We start from the raw sequence: 16650 nt of genomic DNA on the forward strand, positions 1-16650 counted from the left end.
ATGAAGTCAGAGGCAAAAAAAGCATTGAGTATATTAGCTTTTTCCACATCCTCTGTCACTAGGTTGCCTCCCTCATTCAGTAAGGGGCCCACACTTTCCTTGACTTTCTTCTTGTTGCTAACATACCTGAAGAAACCCTTCTTGTTCCTCTTAACATCTCTTGTTAGCTGCAACTCCAGGTGTGATTTGGCCTTCCTGACTCAAGGAAATAACCATGAATGTTATTGATATATCTGTATGCAAAGATATATTCATAGTGTACAATTATGTACATACAGTAGACCCTCAGAGTTACGAACACCAGAGTTATGTATTGACCAGTCAATTACGCACCTCATTTGGAACCAGAAGTACTCAATCAGGCAGCAGCAGCGACAAAAAACAAACAACAAAAAACCCCCAAACCAACCAAATACAGTACTGTGTTAAACGTAAACTACTAAAAAAATAAAGGGAAAACAGCATTTTTCTTTTGCAGAGTAAAGTTTCAAAGCTGTATTAAGTCAATGTTCTGCTATAAACTTTTGAAAGAACAACCATAACATTTTGTTCAGAGTTACAAACATTTCAGAGTTACGAACAACCTCTACTCCCAAGATGTTCGTAATTCTGAAGTTCTACTGTAATACTATCAATAAGGCTGTGAGTCTGTCGTGGAGGTCACGGAAGTCACGGATTCGGAGACTTTCTAGGACCTCCGTGACTTCTGCAGCGGCTGTTGCGGCTGGTCTGGGGGTTGCCTGAGCTGCTCAAGCAGCCCCCAGGCCAGGCGCACTGGCCGCTGCTGGGGCAGTCTCGGGCCACCGGCCCTCTGAGCAGCAGCAGTGGTCTCGGGCCACGCGCTGCGCTCTCCTTGCTCCCTTCTGAGCACCAGCACCCCTGCCCTAGAGCACTTGTGGTGCCCCTGAAGCCTCCCCTCCAGAGCACCCAAGATTTAGTCAGGGGTATATAGTACAAACCATGGACAGGTCATGGGCCGTGAATTTTTGTTTACTGCCTGTGATCTGTCCATGACTTTTACTAAAAATACCTGTGACTAAATCTTAGCCTTAACTATGAGCAGCTAAGGGTTCAGGGGGCTACCTACATATATCAATTCACTGTGCCCCTGATTAACCAGTGTATTTAAACCCATGCTTCTTTCATAGATTTAATAGATTATCAAGCCAGAGGGGATCATGTAGTCTGACTTCCTGTATAACTATAAATATATGAGTAATCCCATCCTTCTTCAGCAAATCACGTAAACACATGCTTAATTTTAAGCATTTGAGTAACCTCAATGGCCTAGATTCACAAAAGTGCTTGGGTGCCTAAATAATTTAGGCTACACTGAGATTCACAAAACTTCAGTGCCTTAGGTACTTATGTTTCTGCCTCTGAGTGTGAGCACTGTTGCCTCCCTCTAGGTGCCTGTCTGCTGCCTAAGCCCTGGAGAGATCCACAAACCAGGGGAAGATAGGTTTTCAGCTACCTAAATCATGTGTGAGGCCCAATCTGGTCTGAGCACGCTGACTGTATTGGGGCCCTCTAGACGAGTTTACACAAAAGTCGGCGGGAGAGGAGGCACCTAATCCGCTTAGTTGGATTTTCAAAAGTGCTTATCTGCATCTTTAGGCACCTAAATACCCTTACAAATCTGGCCGAAAGTGAGTCCTTACGAATGGTGACATGATCTCATTGTTTCCACTTGCTATGTTTCAAGAGCATTTTGCATCTTTCATATTGTCTGGAAGTCTGCCTTCAGTACTACAAATTGCATCCTGATACTCAGACCTTTTGTAAGGCTTTCGTAACCCTGTCGTACAATGTCCTCTGACTGTATTTTGGTCCTTGCGGAATGCAATTCCTTCAATGCTGAGTGTGCATTTGCCTATGAAAACTCACCCCTCTGCAAAGGGCCACTTAAGCGGTGCTTAGATCTTATGCTGCTGCTGGCTAGATTTCTAAAAGGGCCCAATTATTATTAAATATTGATGTTATGGTAGCGCTCAGAGGTCTCCGTTGGGATCAGAGCCCTATTGTGTTGGGTGCTGTACAGACAGACAGAGAAAATTCCAGCCCTGAAGAGCTTATGATTAAATGACACAAGCAGACAAAGGGGACAGGGATACAACCTAAAAGCAAGTGAACCTGGCAAAGAATTTGCACCATTTAATTAATATTTCAATCAGAGCTGTGTGAATAACTGACTTTTTGGTTCACAGTTCAGTTCCAAAAAAAACAAAACAAATTTTATTTTCAGATCCAATACAATGCTTTGTTTGACCTGAAATGAAATGGTTTGTTTAGATTTTGAGCGTTTTTTCAAGTTCTTAATTTTTCTAAAATTTAAGGAAATTTCTAAAAGAAAAGTAATTTTGAATAGAAAAATGGAAATGTTTTGATTTTTTTTATCATTTTTTTCTTGACTGAAAGAATGTGGGGAATTTGACATGAATTTGTGAAATAATAATAAAGTCTAATACAAAGAACAAAGTCTAATACAATAAGGGATAACTTGATCTGACTTGTTAGTGAATTGGCAAAATGCACATGACCGCAGGCCTCAGCTGGAGCAGCATGATTCATATGGGGTGTTTTCTTCCCTTTTCCCTAGCCCACACAAAATCATTTACCATTGACAGAAACTGATTAGGTTTGGCTGGAAGTGGGGGGCTCGATACAGGAATCATTGGATGAAACTCTGGCCTATGTTGTACAGGAGTTCAGACTAGATGGTCCCTTCTGGCTTAACATCAATGAAGAAGCAAAGCAGCTGGAGAGGTATAGAGACACTATGGAGGAGCAAGGTATAAAGACCAAGGGAGAGGGGGAAAGTGCATGGGAAGGGAGAGATGGACCAAGGGAGAGCTGGCGTGATAGAGGACGACTGTGGCTGTGGTTTGTCTAACCGCTAACATAAGTCTTGGGAGACCTGCGTTCAATTCCCCGCTTTGCCCCAGATAGGGTTCCATATTTGAAGATTCAAAAAAGAGGACACTCCCCGGGCTGGGGGGTGGTATTTGCTTGTGCGCCCCAGCCCCTTCCCAATTCCAACCCCTTCCCCAGAGTCTCCGCCCCCTCCCTTCCTCATTGGATGCCTTCCCCAAATCCCCAGCCCCGCCTCCTCCCCTGAGCACGCCGCATTCCCCTTCCTCCCCCCTCCCTCCCAGCTGCATGAAACAGCTGTTTCGCGGCGCAAGCACTGGGAGCTGGGGGAAAAAGCAGATCTCTCAAGTGATCAACATTCAGTTTCTTTCTCGAATGATCAACATTCACTCTCTTTCTTGAATGATCAACTCTTCTTTGGGGAAAAATAATAATGGCAAAATCCCAGACGTTTTTAGATATTTAAAAATTCCTCCTGGATGGCGATTTAAAAACCAAAAAGCTGGACATGTCCAGGAAAATACGGACATATGGTAACCCTAGCCCCAGACTTCCTATGTGACAGCCACCATCCCTTAGCCTCTCTAGGCCTCGTCTCACCCTTCTGAAACACAGAGACAGTGGCAGGGCCCTGCCTCCCAGGAGTGCGGTGAGGCTAAAGATTGTGAGGAGCTCAGATACTATGGTGATGGGGCCGTATAAGTAGCTTAGATAGCTGTGGGGCTGGATGGCTAGAGGCGGTATATGACTCTGCCTTCCCTTTAGACCCCCACATCCAGGTTCTGTGAGACTCTTGCCATTTTCCCCCTACACCCAGGCTCTCTCTCTCCATGCCTTTAACCCCCTCCTTTCTGCCCCCGTCAGACACAAAGCCTCTCTCCCCAGGGTCCCACTTCTCTCTCTTACTCCCATTGGGGGCAGAGGGTGGGTGAGGAGTGCACTAGGCCCTGTCTCCTTGGTTACAGTGCAGAAGGGAAGCTATAGGACTTCAAACCATGGGCAGCGGGATACAAGGGAAATGGGAACCAATCCATGGGGGAATTCTGGGGGCCAGCCAGAAATGGTGGGGGAGCTATGGTAGGTAGCCAGAGAGAACAGGGAGTGAGGATGGGGGAAGTTGAGGAGGAGGGAGGGAGGCAGAGATGTAGGTACTGTGTGTATGGGGGTGAGGGATTTTTGGAAGAGGAGGCTGTTTATGCAAATGAGTTGATGCATGTTTATCATTTATGCAAATATGATATTACCTTGTTTGCATAGACTTTCCCACTCAGTGCCCCAGAGCCAGCCCCTCCACCGACTTGTATGGAGCTAGGCCAGGGCTGAATGTGGCGTGTTCATTTTGAAGCCAGGTTTGTCACCATGGGTCCGGATTGTGTCGGAAAGAACCAGGAGCAGGCTCTGAGAAGCAGAATGAAATAGAATTGTTCTTTTTCGAGTGATTGTTCACTTTGATTCCAATCAGGTGTGCGCGTGCCGCATGCATGGTCATCAGAAACTTTTTCCCTCAGCAGCTCCCATTGGGTCGGCCAGGGAGCCCCCTGGAGTGGCGCCCTGATGGCGCTCAATATATGACCCTGCCTAGCCGACCCCCCTTCAGTTCCCTTCTTACCTTCCGTGGCGGCATTGGAACTGCATTTTGCTTGCATGCAAGTGTTCCCTTAGCTATTACTTAGTCCTACACAGTCTTTTGTTTTGTGGTTAGTTTATTGTTCGGTAGTTAGGATAGTCTTGGTGAGTAGGTCATTCTCCCTTTCCCCCGCCTTGGGTTTCCGGGCATGCCTCAGGTCCAAGGATTTAAATCTTGTGGTGTATGCAAGAAGCCTATGCCCAATAGTGACCCTCACGACTCGTGCCGGAGGTGTCTAGGGGAGGCGCATCAGTCCGAGCGCTGTCAGATCTGTAAGGCTTTCAAGCCCAGGACTAGGAAGGAACGTGACTTCCATTTGAAGCAGCTATTATTGGAAGCCGCACTTGGTCCAGCAGCACCTGACTACCAAGTCCCAGGCCCAAGCTCGGTGCGGAGCGCCCCGGTGTCAGACCACGAATCGGTACAGGAAGGATTCTGGTGCTAGAGACCCTCAGTAATGGAAATTCCTGACACCGCAGTACGGAGCAGCGCCCTGGCACCGGTCAACATCCCCAGTGCCCCACAAGCGCCATAAGAAGGCGGACAGAGGGCACTCTCCTCAGAGAGCGAGACCATCTGGGGAGACTTTGCTGCCCCAGAGGAAGGACTCAACTTCCAAGCAGCAAGACCTTGTGCCGTTGACTCTGGGGCCCCAGATGGCACCGTTGAGCCCACTTAGTGACTTTCCGGCTGGGCAGTGCTTTGTGGAGGAATTGGAACTCCTCTCCACCCCAGATACTTTCCAGGCTGCAAAAGAGCTTATAGAAAGTACTGTGCCTCAGCCCCTTGCTGTTAGAGAGAAGCCTCCGGCACCGCCCAGACAGGTGCCATCTAGAGGCAACCCTACAATGATGAGGCCCTCTTCATCGCCAGACCGACATCGTTCCTGGCACCGTTCCCAGTCTACATCACTGCAACACACACCCCCTACCCCGACACCGACCTCAGTACAAGATCACCTGGAGCAGGGAGCACAACAATCTGTGTGTCCAGCACCGAGAGGTTGGCACCGATCACGGTCACCCTCTATGGGCCGGTACCGAGACACGGCACCGGAACACAGGAGCCATTCTCCGGCACCGGATTCACAGCACCGGTCTAAGTTGTAGGACAGCTGGCACCGATCCTCTACATGAGCGTCGTGACTCCAATCCCCGACTTCCTTTTCTCAGCACCGACCGCCAGCTTGAGGATCGTCGGCACTGCCGTGGTCATTGCCTTCGGGATCCTCGGACTGTGAGGCTGACTCCTACTACTTGTGACGCAGTAGGCACAGTTCAGATAAGTGCCGGAGATACGCACAGTCGACCTGGAAGCCACAGTGGCCACCCGCTGCACGATGGCCCTTCTGGACCCCCTGGGCTTACCATCAACCCCATCCAGGGTTTCTAGGTCTGTGACATCGTGGTATCATCCTGCACGGTCACCGATGGATAGACCCACGCCTCGTGCTACAGAGGCGACCCTATCCAGACCTCCCCTCATTCTACAGATGGGATAACGGAACTGGCTCCAGACCCACCCACAGCTCAGGTCACATATGACCATGCCAAACAACTGGACACCAATGCTATCCAGGAGCAACCTGGGCACATAGTGGGCCACGATGACCCTGTTCCCCCACTGGCCTCCTCGTCATCTTCGCCTGATGAGGCAATGGCAGGAGCATCAGCTTCAGGTCCTCCGTCCATTGACCATAGGGTGCACCAGGACCTGCTCCGCTGCATTGCTCGTAACATGGGCCTACAGGCGGAGGAAGTCATTGAGTCAGAGGACCCGGTGGTGGACATTCTCGCTCTGGAAGGCAGGAAAATTTATGCCGTGGGGGTCTACAGCTGAGGATAGCTAACCAACAAGCTATCCTCAGCAGGTATAGTTTTAATTCATGGGACTCCATGTCCAAATACAAGGAGTTGCTCCCCACTGAGTCGAAGGCTGAGTTCTTGGCCCTGGTCAAGGAAGGGAAGGCAGTGGCCAGGACATCCTTGCTGGCCTCACTCAACTGGGCTGACTCTGCGGCATGTACCATCTCCTCTGGGGTGGTCATGAGGAGAACTGCATGGCTCCCAAGTTTCCGGGCTTCCACCGGAAGTTCAACGGACCCTGCAGGACCTTCCCTTTGAGGGCACAGGGCTGTTTTTGGACCAGACAGATTCGAGGCTCCACAGCCTAAAGGACTTGAGGCAACTATGAAATCTCTGGGGAATCACACTCCTGCTACCCAGAGAAAGCCCTTCAAGCCTTAGCCCCTACCACGCAGAGGCAATGCCTACCCCGCCCAAGGCAGGATACATACCGCCGTAGGGGCAGGAATACCAGGCGTAGACCTTCCAACCCTCCCTTGAGCTAAGGGCAGGGCCCGACCAAGCCATCGTCGGGGTCCAAGCAAGGGTTTTGAAGGGATGCCCGAGAACGGCGTACCAGCCACTATCCCGGATCCTTCTGAACCGTCTATCCCACTTCTGTCGTGCATGGTCCCATATAACATCGGACCGCTGGATTCTTCGCATGGTAGAGGTGGGATATTCTCTCCAATTTTGCTCCTCCCCTTCCTCCCTCCCTCCTTTCCTATCCCTCTTCAGGGACCCCTCTCACGAGCAACTCCTTATCCAGGAGGTGCAATCGCTCCTCCCTATAGGGGTAGTGGAGGAGGTTCCTCAGGAGCTAAAGGGCAAGGGATGCTACTCCCATTATTTCCTAAACCCCAAGGCAAAGGGGGGTCTCAGACCCATCTTAGATCTGCAAGGATTCAATCAGTTCATGGTAAAGTTGAAGTTCCGCATGGTCTCCCTGAGCGCAATTATTCCCTCCGTGAATCCGAGGTACTGGTACGCTGCCCTCGACATGAAAGACACTTACTTTCATATAGCCGTTTGGTCAGCCCACAGACGTTTCCTGAGGTTCGTTGTTAACCGCATACATTATCAGTTCACAGTGCTCCCATTCGGGTTATCAACAGCCTCCTGGGTGTTCACCAAATGCAAGTCCGAGGTTGCGGCTTTTCTCCGTAAGAGGCAGGTGTATCCCTACCTCGACAACTGGCTGCTGCAGGGGCGCACCAGGAAACAGGTGGAGTCCCAGGTCCAGTTGGTCAGAGAGACCTTCCAGAGGCTGGGTCTTCTCCTCAATCTGCACAAGTCGACATTGTCAACCACCCAACGAATAGAATTCATTGGGGTAGTGTTGGTCTCGGTTCAGGCAAGAGCCATTCTACCAGAGCCCAGATTCCAGTAGGCTGGTGGTTGGACCCTCGCATGGTCTGCGAAGGAGTCCCATTCAGCAGCCCTCAACCATCCATGACCTTAGTAACGGACGCGTTAGACCTGGGGTGGGGGCACACTAGGAGACCTACAGACTCAGGGTAGATGGTCGCAGTCCGAGATCCCGCTTTACATCAATATAAAGGAACTCAGAGCAGTGAGACTAGCCTGCCAGACCTTCCATACCATATTGCAAGCACAGTGCGTCGCGGTGCTGACCGACAACACCACTGCCATGTTTTACATAAACAAGCAGGGCAGAGCCCGCTCTTCCCTTCTCTGTTGGGAGGCCCTCCACCTGTGGGAGTTTTGTATAGGCCACTCCATTCACCTGGAGGCATCCTATCTCCCGGGAACACAGAATGAGCTTGTGGACCACCTCAGCAGGTCGTTCCACAGTCACGAGTGGTCCATCCATCTGGACATCATACATTCCATCTTCCAAAGGTGGGAGTTTCCCCAGGTAGACCCATTCGCCACCAGGCGCAACAGGAAGTGTCCAACGTTTTGCTCCTTCCTAAAGCACAGTCCAAGCTCTATCTCAGATGCGTTCATGATACATTGGGGGAACCGTCTACTGTATGCCTTCCCTCCGATACTACTCATCCACAAGGCTCTCCTCAAGATCCGCAGGAACAAGGTGGAGGTAATTCTGCTGGCTCCTGCATGGCCAGGTACACCGTGCTTCTGGAGTGGTCAGTGGACAACCTGATCGCGCTGCCGCTCCTCCTTGATCTGATTACACAGGACCACAGCTGCTTGCTTCACCCGGACCTCTAGTCCCTCCATCTCATGGCCTGGAAGCTTCATGGTTAAACCCAATGGAGCTCCAATGCACGGAATCGGTGAGGGAGATGCTGCTTGGAAGCAGGAAACCTTCCACCAGGGCTGCTTATCTGGCCGAATGGAAAAGGTTCTCGTGCTCGTGCGATCACAGTCGTGTATCCCCACTTCAGGCATCTATACCATTCATCCTGGACTATCTACTGCACCTGAAGCGGCTAGGCCTGGCCGGATCATCCATCAAGGTACAGCTGTCCCAGCGTTCCACCCGGGAGAGTTGGGATGCTCAGTCTTCACCAACACTATGGTGGGCTGTTTCCTTAAGGGCATGGAATGGCTATATCCACAGTCCTGCCCAACGGTACCGACTTGGGACCTCTACCTGGTCCTAGCTAGACTAATGGGAGCCCCATTCGAGCCACTGGCTACATGTTTCCTTCTGTATCTCTCGTGGAAGGTGGCCTTTCTGGTTGCCATCACATCGGCCAGGAGGGTGTCCGAGTTAAAAGCACTAACCTCCAACCCCAATCTTCCACAAGGACAAGGTACAGCTCAGGCCACACCCAGCCTTCCTGCCCAAGGTGGTATCCCAATTCCACATCAGCCAGGACATTTTTCTACCAGTTTTCTATCCCAAGCTACATGCCAATGCACAGGAGCAGAGGTTTCACTCACTAGATGAGTGGAGAGTGCTAACATTCTACATTGAGCGCATGAAGCCTTTCAGGAACCAGCTGTTTGTAGCGGTGGCAGACCAGATGATGGGGCTTCCCATCTCGTCACAATGCATTTCTTCCTGGATTATGGACTGCATCCATACCTGTTATGACCTTGCCAAGGTCCCAGCCCTGGCTATTATGGCCTCACCCACTGCTTTCCTGGCCCAGGTGCCCATCCAGGAGATCCGCAGAGTGGCGACCTGGTCCTCGGTGTATACGTTTGTCACCCAGCATGCTAGAGATGATGCAGCTCTCGGCAGAGTGGTGCTCCAGTCAGTGATTCCTTAACCCCCATGGGAGGACTTGGGAGTCCCCTGATTGGAACTGATGTGAACAAGTACTCGAAGAAGAAAAAAAGATGGTTACTCACCTCCTTGTAACTGTTGTTCTTCGAGATGTGTTGTTCACGTCCATTCCAATACCCACCCTCCTTCCCCTCTGTTGGAATAGCTGGAAAGAAGGAACCGAAGGGGGGTCGGGTCGGCAGGGTCATATATTGAGCGCCATGGAGGGGGCGCCACTCCAGGGGGCTCCCTGGCCGACCTGATGGGACCTGCTGAGGGGAAAAGTTTCCGACGACCGTGCATGTGGCGCGTACACACCTGATTGGAATGGACGTGAACAACACATCTCGAAGAACAACAGTTACGAGAAGGTGAGTAACCGTCTTTGTTTCTTCAAGTATAAAGACACCACATGGTGTCAGGCTGTTATAATATTAGTTGTGATCATTATGGTAGCATATTATGGCCCCAGGGCCCCGTCATGCCATGCACAGCACAGAAACAGTGACTGAGGTCAGGGCCCCATTGCACCGGTGCTGCACACACACGATGACTGAGATCAGGGCCCCGTTGTGCCGGGCACTGCACAGACACAGTGAGAGACAGTCCCCTGATCTCGGTCACTGTGCGTCCATGCAGCCCCAGGCACAATGTAGCTCTGGAACATTTATGTGCCACCATAATGCTCACAACTAATATTAATACTTGAAGTCTTGCATGACCTTTTCATATTCAAACTAGGGAAATGCAGCCTAGATGGAGCTACTCTACAGTGGGTGCAAAACTAGTTGGAGAACTGTTCCCAGAGCATAGTTATCAGTGGTTCACAGTCATGGTGAAAGGGCATAACAAGTGGGATCCTGCAGGGATCAGTTCTGGTTCCAGTTCTGTTCAATATCTTCATCAATTATATAGATAATGGCATAGAGAGTACACTTATAAAGTTTGCGAATGATACCAAGCTGGGAGGGCTTGCAAGTGCTTTGAGGATAGGATTAAAATTCAAAATGATCTGGACAAACAGGAGAAATGGTCTGAAGTAAATAGGATGAACTTCAATAAGGACAAATGCAAAGTACTCCATTTAGGAAGGAACGATCAGTTGCACACATACAAAATGGGAAATGACTGCCTAGGAAGGAGTACTGCGGAAAGATATCTGGGGATAATAGTGGACCATCAACTAAATATGAGTCAACAGTGTAACACTGTTGCAAAAAAAGCAAACATCATTCTGGGATGTATTAGCAGGAGTATTGTAAGCAAGATACGAGAAGTAATTCTTCTGCTCTACTCTGCGCTGATTAGGCCTCAACTGGAGTATTGTGTCCACTTCTGGGCGCCACGTTTCAGGAAAGATGTGGACAAATTGGAGAAAGTCCAGAGAAGAGCAACAAAAATGATTAAAGGTCTAGAAAACATGACCTATGAGGGAAGATTGAAAAAATTGGGTTTGTTTTGTCTGAAAAAGAGAAGATTGAGAGAGGACATAACAGTTTTCAAGTACATAAAAGATTGTTACAAGGAGGAGGGAGAAAAGTTGCTCTTCTTAATCTCTGAAGATAGGACAAGAAGCAATGGGCTTAAATTGCAGCAAGGAAGGTTTAGGTTGGACATTAGGAAAAACTTCCTAACTGTCAGGGTGGTTAAGCACTGGAATAAATTGCCTAGGGAGGTTGTGGAATCTTCATCATTGGAGATTTTTAAGAGCAGGTAGGACAAACACCTGTCAGGGATGGTCTAGATAATACTTGGTCCTGTCATTAGTGCAGGGGACTGGACTAGATGACCTCTCAAGGTCCCTTCCAGTCCTATGATTCTCTGCTGGAGCAGGCATAGTGAAATGAACAAGTTTCTCCTATCAGTTCATGTGTTCTTATTCTTTATTTTATTTTTTTTAAACTAAACAAAAAGCACTCCATTTCTATTTTCTTTTTATATTTTTCTTAAACCACTTTTCCATTAATTTTGTAACTTTAAAAACTTTTCTATACTTAAATTCCTGTCCCTCTCTTCTCCCTGCCCATATATATGTGTGTGTGTGTGTATATATATATATATATATATTTAAATTTTCGGCTTATTTATATTTTTTTAAAATCATTTGCTTTTTCCTAAATCCCCAGGCCACTTTGTATTATTTTCAATAATTTATTTTACATCTCTGCGAAGCTGTATTATTATTTTCATATATATATTAGATCACGGCCTATATGGATTGAATATTTGTCATAGTTTTTGTTTGGTTTGGTTTGCTGTTCTTTTCTAGAGAATCTGAGCCAAAGTTTTGTCCACCCAGTTGCTGTTTGCATTCCAGAATTGCTTGGGGCCCATTTCCATCTCCTAGATGTACAAGGACCAGCACCTCAAGCCCCAATCCTGCAAACAATCAGGCTGATACAGTTTTTGTACTGATAGAACTATGTTGTTATTGTTAATAATCATCATCATCATGTTTATTGTGGTAGGACCAGCCAAGAACGGGTCCCCATTGTGCTAGGTGCAGTAGAAACCGAGAAGTTGATAGTCCATGCCAAAAAGAGCGAACAGTTGAAATAGACCAGACAGACCCAGGGTGAGGGAAGGGGTAGAACACAGCAGGAGAGTGAGAAATGGGATGGGAGCAAATGACACGTTAGTGCCATGGGGTATTTTTTGTTCTTGGAGGGGGGGAGGTGGTTAGTTAGGAGGGGATCAGCTAGATGGAAAGAAAAGGGAAGGGAGAGGGGACATGAAAGGGAAGCGGTAGGGAAGAGGGGGACAGGGCAGGTATGGAGTGAAGCAAGTGAAGAGACAGTGAGGATGTGTGTGGGGGAGGTTTGGAACAAACAGCCTCTCAGCACAGGGCAGAGGAAGTCCAGTCAAAGCTGCAGTCAGTTCCCTGAATGTCCAAAGGTCACTGCTGTGACTGGAGTCTCTGGCTGGCTCCTCTCTGCAGTTTTCCCTAAAGGCCACATGGCAGGGGGGAGGGGAGGCGAGGTCCTACGGCCCCCAGAGTTTGTCCATGTGTGTGTGAGGGGGTCCCTCTGCACAGTTCTGGGTCCAGGGGGTGCTGAGCCCATTTTATCCAACCTTCCCCAGTTGCAGCCCTACTTTGGCTGCTTCACTCAGGGGCAGTATTTATTTATTGATATGATTATAGTAGTTTTCAGAGTAGCAGCCGTGTTAGTCTGTATTCGCAAAAAGAAAAGGAGTACTTGTGGCACCTTAGAGACTAACCAATTTATTTGAGCATAAGCTTTCGTGAGCTACAGCTCACTTCATCGGATGCATTATAGTAGTGTTTACGCAGTTATGTGGCTATAAAGGTGCCTTATACCAGGATAGCTTATTCCCCTTCCTATACGTGAATAAACTGTACCAGTAATATGCACCTTTAGCCCCATAATACTGTGTCCACAGTAAAGGGGGTTATACTGCTTTAACTACACTAGTAAAGATACAGTGGTACAACTTTCTAGTATAGACAAGACCTTACACTGACTTGCTCCACCAGAAGTCATCTGCTCGGGGTAGAAACTGTTGGGGGAGGTCCCTGGCCTGTGTTCTGCAGGAGGTCAGACGAGATGATCAGAATGGATCAGAAGGGAGTTCTCCTGTTGCTGTAGCTAATCCTCCTCCCTTCGATGCCATGATTAGGTCCACCCAGCTGCATCTACACCGAGGGTTAGGCTGACCTAACGATGTCGCACAGAGTGCAGAATTTTTCCCAGCCTTGAACTAATTTTGTAGGTGTAGACCAGGCCTATGTGCTTAACGTTTCTCACATGTGTAGTGTTAAACATGTGCACAAGTGTAGGTGGGACGAGGGTACTGCCCGCTAGCAGGCCAATGGATTAGATGACGCCTGTGCAAAGGAATGACAGACCCCCTCGCACTTCTCGTGGGCTCAGAGGAATAGATGGGGCTACCTGCCCATTGATACTTTCTCTTGAGCAGGCGATGGGCGTAGCCTGGGGTCCATCACCTGGCTGCTCACTGACCCAGCATGGGGTGGGGTAGTAATTGATTGTCGCTCTAGGCTAGCTTAAATTACTCCTCCCTCCAGGAGTGAACGGGAGGAATTGTGACTCAGAAGGGTGTGTCTGAGGCATAGTCCCAGGGCTGGCATGACACTCTGGTCAGGGCTGGGCCTAAAGTTACAATCTCACCTGCTGAAGCCAGGGAAACAAGGCTACTACCCAAGGGCTGCAATTTTCTAAGGAGGCTAAGGCCAGATTTTTAAATGGGTTTAAGAATCTAAATACCTTTTAAAATCTGCCCCTTAGGGCCTGCCTCCAGCAAGAGGGAGACTTGCTGGTGCTCACCCTTTAGCCACCCAAACAATCTCCTCTGGGGTGTGCCAGCCCTTACTTCACCTGGCAGGGTAACGATCAGTGTACCCCTTTCCGAAGTCCCTTTGATGCATCCCCCTGTAGTGTCCAGCCCTTTGTCCCCTCACAGAAATCCTAGGTTGACTGTCCCCAAAGGACCAGCTTGAAGGATTGAATTCAGGATCAGCTCCTTGGATAACACCACGCACTGAGATATGTGTATAATGAAAACGGTACATTTTTTTTTATCAAAGGCCAAGATTCAAGAGATAGTGAGTCAGTATAATGGAAACAGAAGGGTTACATATAAAACTAAGGCTATAGGTGCTTTCTAGAGACTAAACTTAAGAGGCTAACCTCCTGTCTCGGGCAGTCTTATCTCACCCAAAGCCTTCTGCAGGGTTTCCAACCAAGTCCAGCTGGCATCCTGTTTTTATGAATGTAAATGTGCTGCCCGTTAACTTTCTAGATGCAGGATTAAGGAGTGTGTCTTCTTGCCTTCCTCTTATGTTCCCCATAATTCATTGTCTGCCCCTGGAGTTCGTTTTCTGGTGTTGTGTCTCCTGTTGACTTTGTATGTAAATGGCGCTTCCATTGTGTTGGCTTGCAATGCTTAATTTACATGTGAACGAGAGATACAGGGGTGAATATACGTCCCTGGTCTGGCAGAAACCTGTTTGTCGACCCAGCCTTGATACAAGTTCTAGGAACATATTTTCTTTACACATCCATAAGTCTATACATAGTCTGTACGCACGTTTCACAATGATATTAATGACCAAAATGACTGTGGCTTTCATTTGAGATCCTACATGACGTTCTTTGGTGAACCAGAATATGTGTATCAGGATATTAGAATAATAGACCCATAGGGCTAGAAGGGACCACAAGGGTTATCTAGTCTAACCTGCTGCCAAGATGCAGGATATTCTTGTAACCTCCTTGACGTGTTGACATTGAAGGGCTCTTAGGTTCGTGGGGCCATATCCCATTGATATTGAATGTGGTTTGGGCTCCTGACTGTCAGATTGCTTGGAAAATCCCAGGCGGGTGCAGGTGGTTCAGTCTGGCCCTTTGTGGAGCTGTGGTTCTGATTTGCCAACTTCTGTGTGAGACCCGACGTTTGCACTGGCTCAAAAGTTGGTTTTGCTGGATATGTGTTCATAGAGCATAAGGCCAGAAGCGGCCATTAGACCATGAAGTCTGCCCTCCTGCATAATACAGGTCATTCAGTTTCGCCCAGTTACCCCAGCCTTGAGGCCAGTGACTGTCATGAAACCAAAGCATTTGGGTCCTCAGGAGACTACACCGTTGTGCCCCAGGCACAAGAGGTAGGGAAGTGGGGGGGATGGGGCAGGTGTGGAGTGAAGCAGGTGAAGAGACAGTGAGGATGTGTGTGTGGCGGGGGGTGGGGGAGGGGGCAGAGGTTTGGAACACACAGCCTCTCAGCACAGGGCGGAGGAAGTCCAGTCAAAGCTGCAGCTTTGAGAGACTGAGGTGTTTTGTTGATATTGGGGGCTGAAGGGGAGGGAGTGGCTGCTTTCCAGAGAGCACCCGCGTCTACCCTGCCACACATCTAATTCGTGTCCAATCCATGTTTCGCCTAGCGGAGGAGATTGCGATCAGCTGGCCCCGGATAACCGCGTTTGCCGAGTCACACAGGAGGAGAGGATTGGTCTCTGGTAAGTCGCTGTGGGTGAGGCAGTGGGCGATTGCAGTGCTTTGCTCTCCCGGACTCCGTCCCCTCCCCTGTGGCTGAAGCCCTTGCTATTTGGGGAGGGCAAGATGGAGTGCTGGGAGGCTGGGGGAGCGCGGCGGGTGAAATTCCCCACTCCGTAGAGGGCCAGCAACACAAGGAATGGGGGGGATGGGACGGGTGGACTAGCAGGAGCTCAGATCACAGCTCACCAGGACACCTTTCTGTCGCACTAGTCCCACTCCAAGACCCTGATCCTGCAAACGGGTGAACAGGGGCACAGGCTAAAGGATCCAGCTGCATGGATCAGAGGCAGGATTGGGGCCCATATGAGGCTTGCTGAGCTGCTGAGGGCAAAGCATGTATCAAAAATGCAAACTGCAAAGAACAAGGAAAGGCAGAAGAAAAGTGTTTTTAAATAAATCTTTAACCAGACACAGACTAATATGGAAAGGTTGCTAGGCAAATATTTTTCCTTTGCAATTGACCTGTAATTGTCTGTAAACGTAGGGCTGGGATTCACCAGCAGGCTCTGGTTGCTTTGGGCTATTCTGGTGACACAAATCAGCCAGAAACAAAGGTTAACTGGCCGGTTATGCCAGGTTACAGCTGCGTTGCACTGAGCAGAAGCCAGGAAGATACTGATGAATCTGTCCAGATGCAACCTCAGCAGATGCAACCCCAACAACATTCATACTACACTAGAATGGGGCCCTAGTCTGAAAAGTGACCACCTTCCTCAACAGCCCTGCTACTTGTGTGCAATGTCAGCCAGAGCTGCTGACTTCCTGTAAATAAGTTCTTACTGCTGTTTACCCCTGCATGGATCTCACTACAGGACTGAGGCCTTTTATGGTGCTATTGTTCTTTATCCCTGCTATCCCTGAGCCAACCTAGCTCCAGCTCACCCATGATCAACAGCCTTGTGAGTTAAATTCTGAATGCAGATACTTTGTTGTTGGTGAGGTGTGAGGCAATGGAAAAAACAGCTTGGTTTTCAGACTGCAGGCTCACTTTATCTAGCTAAGCGTTAGGAAAAAAATACATAATATGACTAGCATGGTCTAATGGTTAGAGCACACAGAAGAATTAAGTTT

The 16650-nt window shown here is 48.9% G+C and overlaps 1 protein-coding gene across 9 annotated transcripts in view; it reads left to right on the forward strand.

The window, feature by feature from the left end:
- LOC114022086 (zinc finger protein 345) overlaps positions 1-16650 on the forward strand; it is a 42655-nt gene that overhangs the window by 8309 nt on the left and 17696 nt on the right. For 6 of the 9 annotated variants that reach the window (XM_037913508.2, XM_043528692.1, XM_043528693.1 and 3 more), the window contains exon 3: positions 15465-15539. In XM_037913508.2, coding sequence (XP_037769436.1) covers positions 15465-15539 — 75 coding nt within the window. Of the gene's footprint in view, positions 1-2599; positions 2793-15464; positions 15540-16650 lie in introns of all 9 variants that reach the window. The other 3 variants (XM_043528690.1, XM_043528694.1, XM_037913510.1) reach the window with 2 other exon arrangements.

The sequence above is a fragment of the Chelonia mydas genome, chromosome 14 (genome assembly GCF_015237465.2).
Source record: "Chelonia mydas isolate rCheMyd1 chromosome 14, rCheMyd1.pri.v2, whole genome shotgun sequence".
Classification (NCBI taxonomy): domain Eukaryota; kingdom Metazoa; phylum Chordata; order Testudines; family Cheloniidae; genus Chelonia; species Chelonia mydas.